General features: G+C 44.3%; 2 protein-coding genes across 3 annotated transcripts in view; one reads left to right on the plus strand and one right to left on the minus strand.

The window, feature by feature from the left end:
- The window catches only part of UBAP1 (ubiquitin associated protein 1), a 59,953-nt gene extending 40,078 nt beyond the window's left edge, over positions 1-19,875 (plus strand). For both annotated transcript variants that reach the window (XM_045289246.1, XM_045289244.1), the window contains exons 3-6: positions 6,153-7,082; positions 18,034-18,216; positions 18,820-18,921; positions 19,705-19,875. In XM_045289246.1, the coding sequence (XP_045145181.1) occupies positions 6,153-7,082; positions 18,034-18,216; positions 18,820-18,921; positions 19,705-19,845 (1,356 nt within the window). In that variant the 3' untranslated portion in view covers positions 19,846-19,875. The remainder of the gene's footprint in view (positions 1-6,152; positions 7,083-18,033; positions 18,217-18,819; positions 18,922-19,704) is intronic.
- KIF24 (kinesin family member 24) overlaps positions 16,435-19,884 on the minus strand; it is a 59,295-nt gene continuing 55,845 nt past the window's right edge. The window contains exon 14 of the mRNA XM_004712374.2: positions 16,435-16,609. Coding sequence (XP_004712431.2) covers positions 16,486-16,609 — 124 coding nt within the window. The 3' untranslated portion in view covers positions 16,435-16,485. The remainder of the gene's footprint in view (positions 16,610-19,884) is intronic.

Consider the following 19,884-nt stretch of genomic DNA (forward strand, 5'->3'; position numbering starts at 1 on the left):
CTACCATCCATCCATCCATCCATCCATCCATCCATCCATCCATCCATCCATCCATCTTGTCAAGCACATTTGTACATTTGTTGCCATCATCATTCTCAGAAACATTTGCTTTCTACTTGAGCCCTTGGTATCAGCTCATTTTCCCCCCTCCTTCCCCGCTTCATCCCTCCCTCATGAACCCTTGATAATTTATAAATTATTTGGCTACTCCATTTCACTACCTTTTTCACCTGGGATATTGCAGTCTCTTAAATCAACCCCTCTGCTTGCAACATTTTTCTTTTTCTTTTTTGCATTGTTTCCCGAATAGTATGCCTTAAAATTTTTAATGGCCACATTTCTGTTCAAAAATTGTTTTAGAGCCCATCAGCCCTTATTGAATTAAGTTAGACACGAGTTATGTTGGTTCTTTGGTGCTGCATCTCTTCCATGTTCTCTATAGACCAGTCTCTTCACCATCTATCTGTCATGAAGCTCTCTGGGCCTTTTCATTTGAGCTGCTTTCTCAGCCGCATCCTGCTTTCTCTTCCTCGCCACACTGACAGTTATTTACCTAGTAGAATAGTCTCCTCCTGGACAGTACGTCACTGCTCCTTAGTGACGGCTTTCTCAAATCCTTGATTTTTAAGTTCAGATGGACGTAGTATATAGAATTACCTTAACAAAAATAGCAACATCTGGAAGTGGTATAACGCTGCCTTCAGCTTTGTTTGGATAGCGAATTTCTGGTTGATGATACCTTTCACCTGGAGACTTTACCCCACTGCCTTCCAGCTGCCAGTGCTGCTGAAGAGGTCTTGACCAGCCTGATTGGTCTTCCTTTGTGGGCGACAGGTTTTCCACCTTAATTTTTTTTTTAAGATACTAATCCTGGTTTATATTTTGATATCTTAGTCATCATGAGTTTTTTACCTTAATTAAAAAAAACCCAAAACATTTTGCTGTGTTTTAGGTAAAAGTTTATGCAGCACATTAAGTTTGCCAGTGAACATTTCACACACATTGTTGGTGACATTGTTGGTAACTTGACTTCCCGGTAGTGTGACTCCCTGCCTCCCTAGCCCTCTCATCATTGCTTTTAGGCAGTTGCTCACCCTTTAGTCTCCTATGGTGATTGTTTTACAAAGCACAGTCCTCACAGGTGTTGTTTATTTCATAGACCAGTCTGTTTGGCTGAAAAGTTGAACGTATGTGCTAGGGTTCTTTGGGGTTCCTGAAGTCTCTATCAGCCTAGTACTTAAAAAAATATTTTTAATTGACATATCTTACACATTCCAGTGTATCTATTCACATACAATTCTGCTGTTCAATTCCATTGAGTGAGGTTATGCTACTCCCACCCCTTTTAGGTCTTCTTTGTAAATGTAGTTGTTCTCTATTTTCCTCCCATTCTGACTGGGACCTTTTATTGTATGAGAATAGTTATAGTCATAGTATCCAGGCACCATCCAGTTCTGGTCTCGGGCTAGGTGAGGCTGTGGTTCAGTAGGGCCATTAGTCCTGTGGACTCATTGCTTCCATGGGTTTTTTACTTCCTTTTGTGCTCCAGATAGGGAGAGAAGACCATTAAGACGCCAGATATTACTTACCAATCTAAGTTGTAAAATATTATCTTTGAGTTACGTTATAGCAGTTAACCTAGATGTGCCCCATTGAATTGCTTTTTTTTTTTTTGGTTTTGTGATGGGATAAGAGTGGAGAGGAGAGGAGAGGGTGATGTCAGAGGAGAGGGAAGAGAGGAGTGGGTGATGTGATAGGAGAGAAGAGGAGAGAGAGGAGGGTGTGATGTGAGAAGAGAGGAGAGGAGAGGAGACGGTGATGGGAGAGGAGAGGAGAGGTGAGGAGAGGAGAGTGATGTGAGAGTAGATGAGAGGAGAGTGTGATGGGTGAGGAGAGGAGAGTGTGATGGGTGAGGAGAGGAGAGTGTGATGGGATAGGAGTGGAGAGGAGAGGAGAGGGTGATGTGAGAGGAGAAGAGAAGAGAGGAGAGGGTGATGTGATAGAGAGAAGAGGAGAGGAGAGAGAGGAGGGTGTGATGTGAGAAGAGAGGAGAGGAGAGGAGAGTAGAGTAGAGTGTGATGTGAGAGGAGAGGAGAAGGGAGGAGAGAGAGGAGAATGTGCTGTGAGAGGAGAGGAGAGGAGAGGGTGCTGTGAGGAGAGGAGAGTGTGCTGTGAGAGGAGAGGAGAGTGTGATGTGAGAGGAGAGGAGAGTGTGATGTGAGAGGAGAGGAGAGGAGAGGAGAGTGTGCTGTGAGACCAGAGGAGATTGTGCTGTGAGAGGAGAGGAGAGTGTGATGTGAGAGGAGAGGAGAGTGTCGGGTGAGAGGAGAGGAGAGTGTGATGTGAGAGGAGAGGAGAGTGTCGCTTTTTTTTTTTTAAGAGAGAAACTTAAGTATTGTGATCATTTCATCTTTGTGATTACATTCATTACAGAGCAAGATAGATAAAGGGGCAAATAAAACACATACCTCCAATAGTTAAGTAGTATCCTCTCCCCCCAATATTTAAATAGGTGCAGCATTTTGACATTTTTGATATGCAGGTTGATGTAATTCATTGACTTGCGCTGGGTGGTGGCAGTAGTAAAACTCTCATTTAGAATTTTCCCTCATAGCTATTAAGTAGTCTAAATTAATGTTCTTTATTCTAATATCCATTGCAGTGGCTACCCAGAACTCAGAAAAAATTCTTCCCCCCCCACAAAATTCTTGATTAAAGGTTTATTAGGGAAATTAACAAGTGGGAAATGCTCAAGTTTGAGTTATTAATAAGCACATATTATATGTTATAAAGTTTCTTTCTGGTCTGCTAATAAATGCCAAAAGGGGCATACCACTCTGCTGTAAACCTCAAGCCAAAAGCATTCAACTCAAGCTTCATGAGTTGACCCAGCAACCCAGCTCCCTGATCTAAGTGCCCAGAGGCACCCCACTCCAGTAAACCTCATCCCAAAGGTACTCAGCTCTACTTTCGTTGATTAGCAAGTCCAGCCTTCCTAATTAAGTGCCCAAGAGACACCCTGTTCCTCAAACCAGCCTCCTGCCCCCCAGATACTCAGTTTTACTTGCTTCTTGGATTGGGAAGTCCATCACTTAATTCCATGCTCTGGCTGCTGGTTCTGCTGCTGCTCTGATGATACAACTGTCATCTTGATCCAGGAGGTTCACTGGGCAGGAATCTCAGGTCCAGAGGATATGCTCCATCCTGACACTTGCAGGGAATGAGATCCTCCTCCTGCTTCTCAGAGGGCTCATTTTATACACAGCAGGATGACCCTCCAGGGAACCTTAGTTGCAGTTATTCACAGGTGAATCCTATCGGTATCTTCCCCCACCTTCTTACCAGACCCATGCAGAAAAAGGTTGTTTGGTAGGACTTAAAAACTTTGACTAGAAGAGCCACATTAAGTGATTCACTGCCCCTGCACCTAGTCCTGGTGTCTTAATTCCTAAAGTACACTGTCACCTCCGAGGTGGTGTTCACTGTAGCATTCTTGAAGCTTTCCAATCTTAATTTGATACCTCTTGCTAAAACACAGTTGTGTGTTAAAAGCTGTCCACCTCTTGGCTAACCCTGGCCACCAGTAAAACCACACTCCCAAGTCCATTTCAAGCATTTGCTTCCTGAGAGAACAGAGAAATCCTAACTGGTTGATTCCATCCACAATGAGACGGGACAGTATACCAGTACCTTGTCAGCAGAAGTCAAGAAGCCAGGCCTCCCTGGCTATTCTGGCTGGATTATTGACATGCAGAGAATACTTAAAGCTTATCATTGCAGCCATAATCCCAAGAAATCCTTTATAGCACATTCAGTTCCTAGAAAGTGCCAGAGCAAGTGAGAAATCACTTCAAAGCAAGTGAGAGGGAAACATCAAGAAGGAAGAAATGAAATTTCCTCCATAAACTCTTTATCAAATCTATGGCTTTCTTCACAGCCTCAGCTGACAAAATCAAAGGTCTTCAGTTTGCTGATTGGAAACATCCATTTTTAAGGTGATGGTATAAATCAAAAGGTGGTAGAGTGGATTATGTTTTGGACTGCTAACTGCAAGGTCAGCAGTTCAAACCCACAACCACTTTGAGGGAGAATGCAATCTACTTTCATAGAGATTAACAACCTCGGAAACTCGATGGGCCAGTTCTACTCTGTCCTATACATTGCTGTGTGTCACAATTGATGACAATGACGGTGACTGCCCGAAAAGTAACCCATGAGATGATGAAGGCTGTGAGCCTCATTCTGGTGTGGGCCAGCTGAGGGTTTTTTTCTAGTTACACACAGCATCCTTAAACTTTGGTGGGCTGGGGTCTCTGTGGGGCTGTGATATTGCTGCTGTCCCCTTCCAATCAGAGATCAGTTATATCTGGAACCCCAAATGGGTGCCCTAATACTCCTACTACTTTGTCATATTTGCCATTGTTTGGGAGTATGAGTTTTCATTTTTTGAATTGAAATTCCAGAAAAGTGAGCTGGTGAAACACGCATAGCACTTGCACATCATGGAGTGTGGTGGTAGGTGAGGGGTGGAGTTCAGTGTCATGGGTTAGGACAGATCCCAGTGTTGCTCACACGCGGCTGGGACGGCTATCTGATAGCTTTGTGAACCCCTGCCAATTGTCATGTCCTCACCTGTAAAGTGGGAACAGTCACTTTGAGGTTGTTGTAAGGGTTAAGTAAGGTAAAATGCATTCATAGTGCTTACTGCTATGGTACTGCCAAATTCCACGTGGACGTCAGTAGTCTGATTTCTTACTCTCTTCGCTTTCTTTCCCTGGTGTTCCATGTGCTCTACGTTACTTTTGTTAGAAAAGCTTTTATGAAGAAAAAGAAAAATCTCCAGTTCTTCTTGGGAGTAAAACATAAGTGTTGTGTGTCTGTGGGCAGTGGGGAGGTGGGTACAACCTGTTTCGGGTGGAGGAAACCAGTGCACCCTGGGTTTCCTTTGTAGTTAGAAGCAGCTGAGCTTTTCCCGGTGCTTCCCCCCCATTTCCCGGTGTGTGTGGTAGAGAGACAGCCCAGTGATCCCCTGCGTGACTTCCTGGGGCACAGCACCGGCTCAGGGATTGAAGTGTGTTTCTTGACATGCAGCTTGTCCTGGTGGTGTTGACGCTAAAGACATGGACATGACCACAGGCACTTTACTCTGTTTCTCCCCCTCTAAAACTCTTGTCTTAGCATGAAGGCCTCTTTCCTCCCTCTCTCCCTCTTTTCTTTTTTCCCCCTACTATGTCTCTAACCTGGCTTTACACACAGACATCGATTTGATCAGCAGTTAAGAGGGAATACCAAGGCTTTTGTTTGCTCCTGGTTTAGGTTAATCTAGTTCTATATAATAGGTGCATTTCTTTTATGTGTGCAAATGAAATCTTTAATTGCACTATATTTTAAGGTAGTGTTATGTAATCTTAATAGAGTAGTGGTTTAAGAACATAGGATTTGTAGTCATACTGCCTGGATTCAAATCCAGGCTCTACAACTTACCAACTTTATGATCTTGGCTAAGTTATATACCCTTTGTGCTTTGTAAAGTGGGGATAAACATAGTGCCTGTCTTAAGACAATCTGGAAAGTTAATACATGAAAGGGGCTTAGAATCATACATGGCACATGTAAGTGCATCATAAATGTTGCCTGCTATCGTTACTGCTGAGCAGGTCACCTGGGCTAGACAATAGGGATCCATGGAGAGTCTCGTCCAGTTGCTGCCCGCCGACGGCTTGTGATACGCTTGGGAAAGTAGTTAGAGAATAAAACTCACATGCGCTCGGTATTCAGTGGTTGAAAGAGATCAACGGTTTGAGAATTAATAGTAAGGAAGCTGCAGAGAGCAGGTAGTCCAGGAGGAGGAATGGTCGGAGGGGAGACAGGTAAGGGAAGTGACAGGGCACATTTGAACTGATACCTAGGGTAAAATGTGCTGGGAACTTTTTCTTGTTAGTTTACAGAAGTAACCTGGGACTTTGATTTGATTCAATAGAATGACGGGATTGAAAACCATAGTCTTCCTGCACCAGGTCATCCTGCATACCTCACCTGTTGCCTTGTCCAGTTTTCCCACAGTGTAGAAGTGGGTGACGAGAAAATGGAGGAGCAGGTTGGAGGAGGGGCTGACTTGGGTTCCTACCTTTCTCTCTGCTATATCTTTGCAGTATGACTTCTCCTTGGAAAAGAAAACCGTCGAGTGGGCTGAAGACATTAAGAAAATCCAAGAAGCCCAGCGGGAAGCTGAGTGCAAAGTGGAAGAAGCAGAAGCTAAAGTGAGTTCTAAGAGTGGCCCAGAGGGTGACAGCAAAATGAGCTTCTCCAAGACTCAGAGTGTAGCCACCATGCCACCTCCCATTAACCCCATCCTTGCCAGCTTACAGCACAACAGCATCCTCACCCCGACTCGGGTCAGCAGCAGTGCCACGAAACAGAAAGTTCTCAGCCCGCCTCACACGAAGGCAGATTTCAATCCTGCTGACTTTGAGTGTGAAGAGGACCCTTTTGATAATCTGGAGTTAAAAACTATTGATGAGAAGGAAGAGCTGAGAAACATTCTGGTAGGAACCACTGGACCCATTGTGGCTCAGCTATTGGACAATACCTTGCCCGGAGGAGGCTCTGGATCTGTATTACAGGATGAGGAGGAGGTCCTAGCATCCTTGGAGCGGGCGACTCTAGATTTCAAGCCTCTTCACAAACCCAATGGCTTTATAACCTTACCACAGTTGGGCAACTGTGAAAAGATGTCGCTGTCTTCCAAAGTGCCCCTTCCCCCCATCCCTGCAGTAAGCAATATCAAATCCCTATCTTTCCCCAAACTTGACTCTGATGACAGCAATCAGAAGACAGCCAAGCTGGCGAGCACTTTCCATAGCACATCCTGCCTCCGCAATGGCACGTTCCGGAATTCCTTAAAGCCTTCCACCCAGAGCAGTGCCAGTGAGCTCAATGGGCATCCTGCTCTTGGGCTTTCCGCTTTGAACTTGGACAGCGGCACAGAGGTGCCAACCCTGTCTCCCTCCTCCCAGATGCCTTCCCTCTCCATCTTGTCTGTGTGCACAGAAGAAGCGTCACCTCTAAATACTGGTCTTACGGTAAGCCTTTGAAAACCCCCCCACCCCAGCCCTACCCCAGATTAGCCCTCCACAGAACTCTGAATTTTCCCAAGCTGCTGCCACCATCCTGTTCTTGTTAAGGCTTAGGCTGTGGCCAGATTGACCTTGCCTGTAAGTATGTACAGTCCTGGTCCTTTGCCTGAGGAGCAGGGATGACTAGCTCTGAACCTAGCCCACATTCCTTTGCGGAGGGAATGTGTGTCATGCCATCGATGTTTTCTGACCGATTACTTAGTTCTTTCCTGCTCTTGTGCCTTGTTGGTTTTCAGTGACCTTTCTTTGTACCTTTTTGCTTTTTCCAGCTTCATTTCTTCATTTTGTAGCGTATTTGGTATTCCTCTCTGTCTCTTGTGTCATCTCATTCTGCCCTGAATGATGGTTCTTTTCTGTACTGTGCTTGGACTTGTTTGAGGTTGTTTCCTCAGACTGAGTGGTGCCTTAGTAACTGGGAGACCAACTGCATTGGATGTCTATAAACATCAGGTGGCCATTTTGTTATTTGTATCCTGTGGTGTGATCTTGAAAGGTTTTGCCCAACTGCCAAGGCTTGTGCCCTTTCCTCCAAAGAGGGTGGTGGGTGGTGGTGAGGAGACGGTACTTGGGAATTCAGATTGACTGTGGAAGGATGGGTTGATTGAAAAGTTGTGTCTTGTATCATATTGAAGAAAATCTCAAGTTACCACAAAAAGTGACAGATTGAGCACAGTTCCTCACATTCGGTCTTTGTTGTTTCTGTTTCACTTTTCACTGTGAATTGGGTGAGAGTTTACAGGGCAGGCCATCAGTTTTACCTTCAGCAATTCATCCACAGTTTCATGTCATTGGGTGCATGCTGTACAGCATAGCATCACTTACCCTATTTCTTCCCAGTGTCTCCGGTTTCCATACCACCTCTTTCCTAGGTCTTCTGAGCTTTGTCCTTGGGTAAATGCTGCCTTTGGGCTCAAAATGGCTCACTGTCCAACACACATTTTGGTGCCTCAGATGTTAGACTTGTTTCTGGGTGTATTTGACCTGCTGATTCAAAAAATGACAACAGTTTTCCTCCATTGGCCCTCATTTTTGAGATACAGACATGTGCCATAGACCATTCTTCACTCTGCTTGCCCGTGAAAAGCCAGGATTTTTTTGGTTTTGTTTTAATCATTTTAAAATTTTATTTATTTATTTATTTGTTTGTTTATTTATTCGTTCATTTATTTATTTATTAATGCTTCCTCCCCCAACCCCCGTTTTCATCATTTTAGTGGGGGCTTTTATAGCTCTTATAACAACCCACCCATCGATTGTGTCAAGCACATTTGTACTTATGTTGCCATCATCCTTTTCAAAACATGTTCTACTTGAGCCCTTGGTACCAGCTCAATTTTTTCCTCCCTTCCCCATGAGCCCTTGTTAAATTATAAATTATTATTATTTTCATATCTTACACCATCTACTGGCTCCCTTCACCCATGTTTCTGTTGTTCATCACCCTGTGTGTGTGTGTGTGTGTGTGTGTGTGTATGTTAGTCATTGTGATCAGTTCCCCCTTTCTCTCCTCACTCTCATGGTACCTCTACTCATTATTGTTCCTGAGAGATTTATCTGTCTTGGATTCTGTGTTTCAAGAGTTCTTATCTGTACCAGTGTACATGCTCTGGTCTAGCTGGATTTGTAAGGTAGAACTGGGGTCATGTTAGTTGGGGTGTGGGGGAAGCACTAAAGAACTAGAGGAATGTTGTATGTTTCGTCAGTGCTATACTGTACCCTGGTTGGCTTGTCACTTCCTTGTGACCCTTCTGTGAAGGGATGTGCAATTGTCTACAGATCGGCTTTGGGTCTCCACTTGGCCCCCGCTCGTTCGAATTGATGTGATAGTTTGTTTTGGGTCTTCTGATGCCTGATACCTGATACCTGATCTTGTCAACACTTTATGATCATAGAGGCTGGTGTGCTTCTTCCATGTGGGCCAAACCAGGATATTTTAATAATAGTGTTAGCTAGCCTGAGAACAGAGGTAGTTTGTGTTGTACTAAATATTTAGGTCAGGCTATACTTCACATGGTATCCTCTGATCCAAAGGTATAATAGGACAGTACAAATTACAAATTAAGGAACTGACTAGCAGGCAGTTCTAAAATGTTATCTTCCAAAGGGGCCAAAATAAGAGTTATTGTACAATAAATCAGGAGGCCTGATGATGGCACAGTGGTTTATGCGTTTGGCTGCTAACCACAAGGCCAGCTATTCGAGTCCACCAGTTCTGCAAGAGAGACAGCAAGAGACTCTGCTCCCATACAGATTTATAGCTTCAGGAACCCACAGAAGTTCCACCCTGCCCTTTAGGGTCAGTATGAGTCGCAATCGACTGAATGACTGGTACTGAGTTTGGTGCAATACAAAGAGATTCAAATGTTCTGAAACTCAGAATGGTCTGTCCGCATTCAAACTCATTTATTAAAGTACAGTGTTCCAGTATTATTACATATAAGATGGCACAACTTCTCCACTTGTACATAGAAACTCTTGAAAGTTAGAGTTTTTTTGTGTAAGTAAGTTTGGAGTCAGCTTCACCCCTGAAGTATTTCATCTGAGTTATCTATTGACTGCTGTATATGAAAATGTGTTTTGAAATGTTGGCATAATTTGAAGAAAAATTTAGATCTCCAAAATATTTATGAAAATTGGTGTGAAGTCTTAATTATGTTTTGGCACTGTTATTTTGCCCATACACCTTCCTTTTCAGTGCTCCTTTTTATCTTCCACTCTTGCCATGCTGTACTCGGGCTTTGCAGTCCTCACATTATAGTCTCTGTGGGTATGGCCCAGCCTCCTGACCAAAAAGAAACATCCGCTGCCTCTAATCGATTGTAACTCATAATGACCCCAGAGGACAGAGAAGAACTGCCCCCTGGATTTTCCAAACTTTAAATCTTTGAAAGGCCGCAGAGTGACTGGTGGGTTTCAGTCACTGACCTTATGATTGGCAGCTCAGCTTCCCTTGAAGTCCCTTCACAATTTCTTAAAAAATCTTTCTTTTTTTTTTTTTTTAACATTTTATTAGGGGCTCATAAGAATCTTTCTTTCTTTCTTTTTTTTTTTTACATTTTATAATTTTTTTTTTTAAATAGTTTTATTAGGGGCTCGTACAACTCTTATCATGATCCATACATACATCAATTGTGTAAAGCGCATTTGTACATCGTTTCTCAAAACATTTTCTCTCCATTTAAACCCCCGACATTAGGTCCTCATTTTTCCCCTCCCTCCCCGCTCCCCCCTCCCGCATGAGCCCTTGATAGTTTATAAATGGGTATTTTGTCATATCTTGCCCTGTCCGACGTCTCCCTTCATCCACTTTTCGGTTGTCTGTCCCCCAGGGAGGAGGTCACACACAGTTCCATGTAATCGGTTCCCTCTTTCCTACCCATTCTCCCTTTACCCTCCCTGTTTCGCCACTCACACCACTGGTCCTGTAGGGCTCATCCATCCTGGATTCCCTGTATTTTCAGTTCCTATCTGTACCAGTGTACCTCCTCTGGTCTAGCCAGTCTTGCAAGATAGAATTCGAGTCATGGTAGTGGGAGCGGGGAGGAAACCTTTAGGAACTAAAAAATCTTTCTTACCTTTCTTGTCTTACTCTGTAATTTGTGTGCCTGAATTCTTCTCATAGATAAAACTAGGATGATGAATGAATAGATTAGTACAACAATGACAGAAAATATAGTGAAACATCATATGGAAGAAACTAGAGCTGATGTGGTCTAGCCAATGCAATTTTCTGCATCTTGGTCCCAAATAACCCCAAGCACAGGCCTAAAAGTAAGACCATGAGAAAAATATTGTTGTTGGGCTGGGGTGTCGGTCTGGCCCACGTGCTATTGTTTTTTTTATAGTCATGTCTGTTGTTTGGCTGAAAATTGAGACATGGGAGTGAGTTCGTTTCCAGACCTGAAAGGTCACTAAGGGCCAATGTAGCACTAGTCTCTATCTTCCCAGTAAGCCTGTTTCTGTTTTGTTTTTCTTACGGTGTTGAGCGTTTTCCCACATTTCCCACCCATTGTACTCGAATCCTTTCAGAGTAGTGGTAGTGGTAGTTGGGTCAGGGGACTGATTGTTCTCTGGTCAGTCCATTGGACTAGTTTCCACTGCAACTTCGTTTTCTTAATTCTTTATCTGGACAGGGAGAGAATGATACTTGCACCTTAGATAGCCAGCCACTCATGACCTTTTAAAACCCCAATCACTAATGCAGAGCACACTCTATGGGCTATGACATTAGCTCTTGTGGTTGTTAGCAACATAATACAACACACTAACATATTCTAGAGTAGAAATCATAGATTTGAAAGACCCTTTCATTCATAGATTTTCCAGAAAATGACAAAGTGTATCAAAAAACTACTAATTGGAGAAAGGAGTCTAATTGTACTGATGGGATATCTACCAGAAACCATCACAAGCGTGCTGTTACCTAGTGGGAAGGTGAAATGTTGGCTTACCTTCCTACAAATAAATGCATGGGATCAGCAAGACCAACTTTGTAAATGATTGTCCCTGTGTGTGCCTTTCCAATGTCAGCTCGCTGCTTGTAACTGTCACAGACTGGGCCAGGTCAGTACGATGGAGTGCAGAAGGCTGGTGTGTTCTTTGGAAGATCGGCTTGATGCTCATGTTTCCTGCTTAGTTGTGGGGCTCTGGTCAGCATTATGCACTTCTTCATGACTCACTGTATGCTTTAGAGCAAGTTCTACCCTGAAAAAGATTGGGGAACCTCAGGCAAACCTCCACCCCAATTTAAAGTTATATTAACCATTTAAAGCCCTTTAAAAGCTAGTTGTCAAAACCAAAGCACTTATTTTGAAGCTGTGTGACTGAGCGATGCTTTCTGGCCTGTCTGAGGATTGGAGGGGCCTGCTTCTTGTTGGCGTGGAACTTGGTGCTGTCAACAGGCACACAGAAACAGAGCTGGGGGTTCTGGTGATCTAGGGAAGGCCGTGACCTACCTCCAGGGAGCACTCATGGCTCAGTGGAAAGGAGTTTCCTGGCCCTCTGTGAGCCTGTGAGCCCCTTTCCCATGAGCAGCACTGTCCCCAGGATCCTGACAGGAGGCCTCCGAGGCTTTAGACAACAGCACTGACCGAGGGACTCCCAGGAAAGTGCTCCTAGCATTTGGTTCTTCTATTTTAAGCCTAGTGTTTGTACCTCAGTTAAAGATTTTCCCTTTTACTCTAAATAATCTTAGATGAGAAATCCACAGGCTGATCTTGAGAGGAGCAGTCTTTTGTGTGTGTGTGTGTGTGTGTGTTTCTCCTTTTGTTCTGTTGTTGAAATCTTTTGATGCATGCAAGTTTCTAATTTTTTTTTCAAGTTTCTAATTTTTATTATTTTTTAAATTATTTTTTGTGTGTGGTTTTAAAAAAAATCATTTTATTGGGGGCTCACTTATCACAATCCATACATACATTTAATTGTATAAAGCACTCTTGCACATTATTTTTTTAAATTAATCATTTTATCTGGGGCGTTACAGCTCTTATAATAATCCATACATCAGTTATATCAGGCACATTTGTACATGTGTTGCCATCATCATTTCTAAACATTTTCTTTCTGCTTGAGCCCTTCTTTTCAGTTTTCACTCCCGCCCCCAGACTCCCACCCTCATGAACCCTTGCTAATTTGTTATTTTTACTTTCATATTTTACACTGTCTCCTTTGACCCACATTTCTGTTGTTCGTCCCCTTGGGAGAGGGCAGGTTGTACATCAATCATTGGTTTCCCCTTTCTTCCCTACCCACATGGTATGGAGAGGAACAGTCTTGTATGTAACTCTGAGTCCAGCTTAGATCTCTGATCTCACCTGCACCTCTTCCCTCTGCTCTCTGCCCTGCAGGGGCCGCACTCTGATTGGGCAAACGAGTTCTCTTTCCAGGTATGGAGGCATTCCTTACTCTCTCAGTTACTGCAAAAAAATCTTTCCTTTCTCTTAGACTCCCAGGTTCTCAGTTTACTAATTGTGCTGTATGCATATGGTTCGTGCCTTCATATTGTGTATTGTGCATTCACATCTTTTGACATAGAGAATCTTTGAGTGATTTTAGACATTCAGATCTGTTGATCATTTCCTATATTGCCCTTTCTTTAGTACTTACAAAGCCCTTCTCCACTGCTATATTTTTAAAATGAATTTGTTTTTATCAGAGTAATATAAGCATCTTTTTATGACATCGACTAGCATTTCAAAGGCTTATTTAATGAAGTGCCAATAAAACTTAAAAAAATAATAAAAGTCTTATTTTGAGAAGTAGCAGCTCCTTGCCTCACCTTGCTTTGTTCTCCACTTACACTTCCCCTATCATTTTCAGTTCAGTGATTTCTGCTGAGATTCCTGTCTATTTATAAGTAAAATTCTATATTGCTTTTTTGGCGATTTTCCTCCTCCCCTACTTCTCCCTCATATGTAGGCTTTCCCAGGGAATGGTGCATGCCGTTCACGGAGATCTTTATTGTCGAGTTCAGGTAGTAGGTGTGATGACTGTTTTCTTTTTTGCTTCAGGTTGTTAAAACTGCCTGGTTTTAAAAATTACCGAGTTCCGCTGGGGGCTTAAGTGGAGAGGAAATGTTTTGAGAATGATGAGGGCAATGAATATACAAATGCGCTTTACACAATTGATGTGTGTATGGATTGTGATAAGAGTTGTATGAGCCCCTAATAAGATGATTAAAAATAAATAAAAGCAACCATCATTCTAAAAAAATAAAAATAAAAGCAGGAGGAGAAAATCAAGCCTGCTACAAAGAAAAAAAAAAATTACTGAGTTCCTCTATAACCATTGCTTATTTGTCCAAACGGTTCAAGAGATTGATGAAAGATCTCATGAAAATTTTTGCAAACAGCTCAGTTGACCTGTCAGTTTTTAAGTCCAAGATCTAAAACTCTATTACTACTTTCATGTTTGAACAATAGATTTCTTAGGGGAAAATAATTTTTCTGTAGAACTTTCAAGACATTGCTCCATTTTTTTTCTTTTAAATGTGTGGTAAATAAACATATATGTACACAACATCTGGCATCTCAGCAGTCGTGCATACATAATTCAGTACTATGAATTGCATTCCTCCTGTTTACGATCACCAGGATTGGTTCCCATGGCTTCCCATCATGCTTACCTGAAGCTGGGTGAGTGAGTGTTGTTTTGATTTCTATTTACGTTTAGGTTGAAGTACAAGCTTCCTTGATTCTCCATGCCAGTGCCTTCCGACTTTAGATTTGTTCCTTCTGTGTTGCCTTCCCCGCCCCCACCTTCAGAAGGTTTTGCTGTTTGCTGTAGGTTAGACTGCAGACCCTATGGTCAGCAGTTCGGACCCACTGCAGGAGGAGCAGGAGACTTGTTCTGCCAAGAGCTACCCTCTCAGAAATCCCGTCAAGGGGCTTTCGGAGTTGGGGTCAGCCTGGTAGCAGTGCGTTTTTTTTTAATTTACCAAAAGGTGGTGTACATTGTTATTGATTTTGCTTGGGTCCTGGTGGTAAATTCTGGGATTTTGTTGTTGTTGTCTGTATTTTCTTTGATATGTTCTGTTTTTGTGGAACTCTTATAACCAGATGTTACACTTTCTTGACAATGTAATTTTTTAAAAAAAATTTTATTGGGTGTTCGTACAATTCTTATCACAATCCTACAATGTAATTTTCTATTCTTTTTCCTATCACTTAGTCTTTGTTTTACTTTGTAGGACATGTTCTTCAGTATCTGATAACCTTTATATATATATTTAACCTTTATATTTTTAAAATGAAAGTTTAACTTGGTCATCTGTTAAATTTCCAAGTGCCTCGCCTGTCTCCTAGTCTTGTCTGGTCCCTCTCTCTCGGTGGTGTGAGGTTTTCTATTCACATTGAATATTTGGGCACTGGGGAAAACAAAAAGCCAATCAGAGGGAAGAGTGTTTGCCGGTCCTGAGGCATTATTATAGGTTGAAGGTTAGTTGGTGTTTTTTTCTTAAGGGGAACCCCTCAAAATGTCAGCCTGTGAAGGTCTTGGGAGCTGTTTAGTTTATAGTCTAGTCACTGCTACATGAAGGCCGAGGAGGAAACTGGAGAGACTTGCGTGGGATTTTACTGATCCCCGTGTTGAGTACCGTGCCCTGCCCTTGGTGCCCCTGATCTTTTTTGGTGTCTAGTTCCGATTTTCTGAAGACTAAACTTGCCTCAGGTAGAGGGCTTAAGTCTGGCTTCAGGGCCTCACTGCTTTTTTGGCACTCAGGCCTTATCCCATGGGTGCCTGGTGTTTCCAAACTCTTGAGTCCCTAGGTTCTTCTGGACCCTGATCCAACTGCCTTTCTCACCTTTGTTGTAACTAACTCATTGTGTTTGCCACTTGCCATCTCTCTTTTAGCTTTCCACCTTCTAAAAAACTTTGAAATATATTGCCCATCATGGTCCCTTTTCTTTGACCATAAAGGTTAATGCCATTTTTTCTATTATTTTAGTGGGCTTTGGGGGAGGGAAAAATACTAACTGACCAACCTGTTTGGTTAATTTGCTGTTTCTAAAATCCCCCCTTTCAAAATCCAAATAGACTTCCATTCAGCCATTGCAGGGATTCAAAATCGCATGTTTGTGAATGCAGTACCCTACCCTTCAGGATTTCACATTAACAGTGTGATCATGGGAGCATAGTGCTGTGGGGCACAGGTGGAGGTGGGAGTGCACCTGGGCTTTGTGTGTGCACGCATGCTTGTTGTGGGGAAAGACTTAGGAAAGTGTCTTGGTCGAAAGGGGCCATGACCCCTGTATAGATATAAAAGGGGGTACTGGTGAGTTTGTTGATGATGGTGGGAAATTGGACAGTGATTGTGGTTGGTTGCACCACATGGTTAATGCAGTTGATAATATTGATACTAAATGGTGAACCTCCAACCTATCAAACAGCAAATGTTACTTTGTGCATATCTTGGAATTTTAAGGAAAGCAAATGGATTAAAAAGGGCTGTGGCATATCTACTGAAGTGCAGGAAATGCTTGGACAGCCTGGGGAAGCTTTGGAACACTGGTGCTTGCATGGATCCTCTCAGAAGCTTGCTGTCCCTGAAGCCCTAATAGTCTATTTGGGGAAATAGCTGATTTTTCTGGTTTCTACTTCTTTTACCCTTCCTAATATACAGCCTAATAGCCACGGAGTGTGAGAGCCCATTTTATGCTGGAGTCAGCCTCCTGGGGTTATCATTTTGTGATTAGAACATTGTCTCATGACAGGGCTTCCATGAATGCAGGAATGTATTTTCCTTGTTTTTGAACTGAATTTTTTATTGAGATGCAATAATGTATTAAAAACTCTCATTTTTATTGATCACACGGGCTTTATGCACACTCTACAATTAACACCGTGGATGAAATCACGTTGGAGCGTGACCTGAGAAGCCAAGCCCGTGCCGCCATAGGTTTTTGAGGCCAGTTTGGGCTTGTCCAAGGGCTTGTTTGATGCATTCAACAGTCATGGAATCACATGTTTTCTTTGTCCTGTTTAAGGAGAGGACCATTGAGCTTAACTCTTTAAATCCCTTGCATCTTAAAAAATGACACAGCCTATTTCTTTATCTACTATAAATGCTTTCTAAATGTCCTGGATAATAGACTCATTATGTACTTACTCAATGCTTTATGTTGGATATTTAGATCATCACTAATATTTATTATAAATGACAGTGAGATGATATTCTTACGCATAAATATTGGTTTGCATTATTTCTTTGGATGCCTAGAAGTAAACAACTGATCAGAACATTTGAATATTTTCCAGACTTTACGTAGGCTAGATGTATGTAGAGTATCAAATACAAATCACTGACTACATGGGAGTACCTGGGTATATTTTTAAATACATGTTACTGACCTTGTGCACCTGGTCACTTTTTTACTAGTGTGCACGCCCTACCAGGAAGTCTGGGGAAAGCACAGCCTGAGGCATCCTTGCTGTTGGGATTCTTGGGCCCACCTGAAGAGGGGCCTGCAGTACCTGGACTGCTGAGACCCAGTCTCTGGGGGCCTCTGGTGACTCCTTTGACCTAGTGATGGGCGGAGCCCTGGCAGTGTACGTGGGGAGATGGTGATGTGGGAAAGAACGGCTTTCAGGCCTGGAGTCTTTTCCAGCAGACCTTGAAGAGAGCATCTGGTTAGAGCTCTGCTTTTGAATTTGCTTCTGAGAGAGGTTCTACCTGTCCCCAGCTACTTTCTTCCAAAAGGAAATTGTTGTATTGAAAATTTTCCCATGATTCTTGAGAGCTGGGCCAAGCTACAGAACAATTTGTGATCTTGCCTGATTGATGAGCAGAAGTGGGAAGAGTCATCCAGGGGGCTCTAGGTGCTACAACAGCCAGTCTCTAGTGTCAGAGGCAGGACCGCAGGACCCCTCTTCCAGCCCTCGAAAGGCCAGCGTGGGCTGACTGCAGCCCTGTGCGTGGTGGAGGGCAAAGGTGGAGTGCCTCAGACATTGAGGCCCTGAACTGGCCATGCATGGGAGCAGTGCTCACAGCCTTTGCCCAGGTCGGCTCTAGAGCAGGAGTGTGTGAAGGGAAGGATTCCTGCAGGACTAGGAAATGGCCTTGGGGAAGGATAACAGAGCACTGGTGGGGCAGCCCTGTGGACAGGGTCTGGGCCCCTTCCTCATTCAAGCCCAGGGTACTTGATGTGAATCTTGGGGTGCTCTCTCATGCCGTCTCTTCCCAGCTCTTCAACCCCCTAGCTGTCCGATCCCTCTCTTCTTCCCCCTTAGGGTGTCTGAGCAGCACCCCGACTGCCCTTGCTTCCAATCAGACTGCTTGCTGGGGGGCTTGTTCAGTGGCAGGAATGGCAAGCCCCTGGACTGTCACCTTAGTGACATGCCATCTGGGACCTGGGTCGGCGTTCTTTTTCTTACCTTGCTCCTTTTGTTTCTCCACCACCAGGTCACCCCTCCTAATTTCTCAATGTCACAAGTGCCCAACACTGCCACCTGTCCCCAGGCCTATTCTGAACTGCAGACGCTGTCTCCTAGCGAGCGGCAGTGTGTGGAGACGGTGGTCAATATGGGTTACTCATATGAGTGTGTCCTGAGAGCCATGAAGAAGAAAGGAGAGAATATTGAGCAGGTGAGCAGTCACTCGGACAGTGGTCCTAGGCCTGTCCTCGAGGCCCCAGCTTCCTTTTCCTGTGGGCCTGGGGGCCTCCAGCAGGGAGCTTTGTAGGGGATCGATCCAGTTGTGGGCTATGCTCTGGAACCTGGCTGAGCAGAAGCCTTGGTTGCATTGGGGCTGTTAGGAATTACCCACTGCCCCTGGTCCATTCTTCTAAGAGTGTAGTCACGTCTTCCCCTCCCACTCCCCGCCAGAAAAGTCTATCTTGCCATAACTACCCAGGGAGTTCCAAATGGGGCCAGGAATCCAAAAAGGCTTAGAGGCCTTGCCAGACGTGGGCTACTTCTTACGGGAGGATATTCTCTCCAGGCTGTGGTACTTGCATTCCAGGAGATACTAGTTGTGGTTGAACACCTTTGGAGAATGGCTGCTCATGCTCAGAGGGGGGGGTGGCCTGTCTAGCAGCCAGTAGTCACGAGGACCTGTGCCAGACAGCTTTAGACACAAAACCAAGTCCTCGGACCAGCAGCCAGGCTGGGGGCGGGGCGCGGCCTCAGTCATTGGTTTGGAAGCAGTGAAAGGAAGATAGTAGGTGCTGAAATGGGCTGCTTCTTTCAGATTCTCGACTACCTGTTTGCACACGGACAGCTCTGTGAGAAGGGCTTCGACCCTCTTTTGGTGGCAGAGGCTCTGGAAGTGCACCAGTGCTCAGAAGAAAAGGTGGGAGCCGTCTTGATGCTTCGTGGGAACCCTCTAGAAAGTGGGAAGGAGCCGTGTCTCCGGAGGTTCCCTGCCAGCCAGTCACCACTCCCTTTCCTGGTCTGTGATCTCAGGCAGAGGCAGCCCGAGGCTGGATTTGCCTCTGATGAAGCACTGGGTTGAAATCTGCCTAGAGAGGTCGGCAAACTTTTGAGACAGAAGATCCAATCTTATTCCTCAAAACAGTTTCAAACTTGAGAGCCACAAATGAAATCATTATCTGGATAATATCCTTTAATCCCCCTACACGCCACCCCATTTTACTTCAGAGCCACAGGTATGTACTGAAAGAACCACATGTGGCTGGTGAGTAGTTTGCCGACCCCTGGTCTAGAATTCCAGTGACGGGATGCAGACGCCTCCAAAGGGAAAAACTGTCCAGGCTACAAGCTGAGCTTTTGGATTCCTGGGGTGCTTGCTAGACCCTTGTTGAGCCTGCCCCTGTGGAGACCAGCTGTTTCTGGGTCCACCGCCTGCCTTAGTGAAGTTTGTGGCGGTGGGCTATGGGCTGAGGTCAGCAGGAGTGTGTAGGTTGGAGCTGAGTCTGGCTCTTGAAAGGTGTCTTGAGTCATCAGCCTGTCTCCTGTTTCCTTCCCAGACCACCTCTTTGCTAGGGCCTTCCACCCCCCACCCCCCAGGCTTTTGTGCGGGGCGCAGACTGAGTGGCCCTCCTGCGGGCACCCTCCACTCGGGTATTCTTTGTAGCTGGAGCCTTTTAAACACGTGTTCTCTTCTCTCCTTCAGATGATGGAATTTCTTCAGTTAATGAGCAAATTTAAAGAAATGGGCTTTGAACTGAAAGACATTAAAGAAGTTTTGCTATTACACAACAATGACCAGGAAAATGCTCTGGAAGACCTCATGGCCCGGGCAGGAGCCAGCTGAGAACAGGCCTGGCCTTGGCCTTGCCACGGAACCCCCACC

This window comes from Echinops telfairi, unplaced genomic scaffold (assembly GCF_000313985.2).
Source record: "Echinops telfairi isolate 266 unplaced genomic scaffold, ASM31398v2 ScPeMD7_25;HRSCAF=90, whole genome shotgun sequence".
NCBI classification, from domain to species: domain Eukaryota; kingdom Metazoa; phylum Chordata; class Mammalia; order Afrosoricida; family Tenrecidae; genus Echinops; species Echinops telfairi.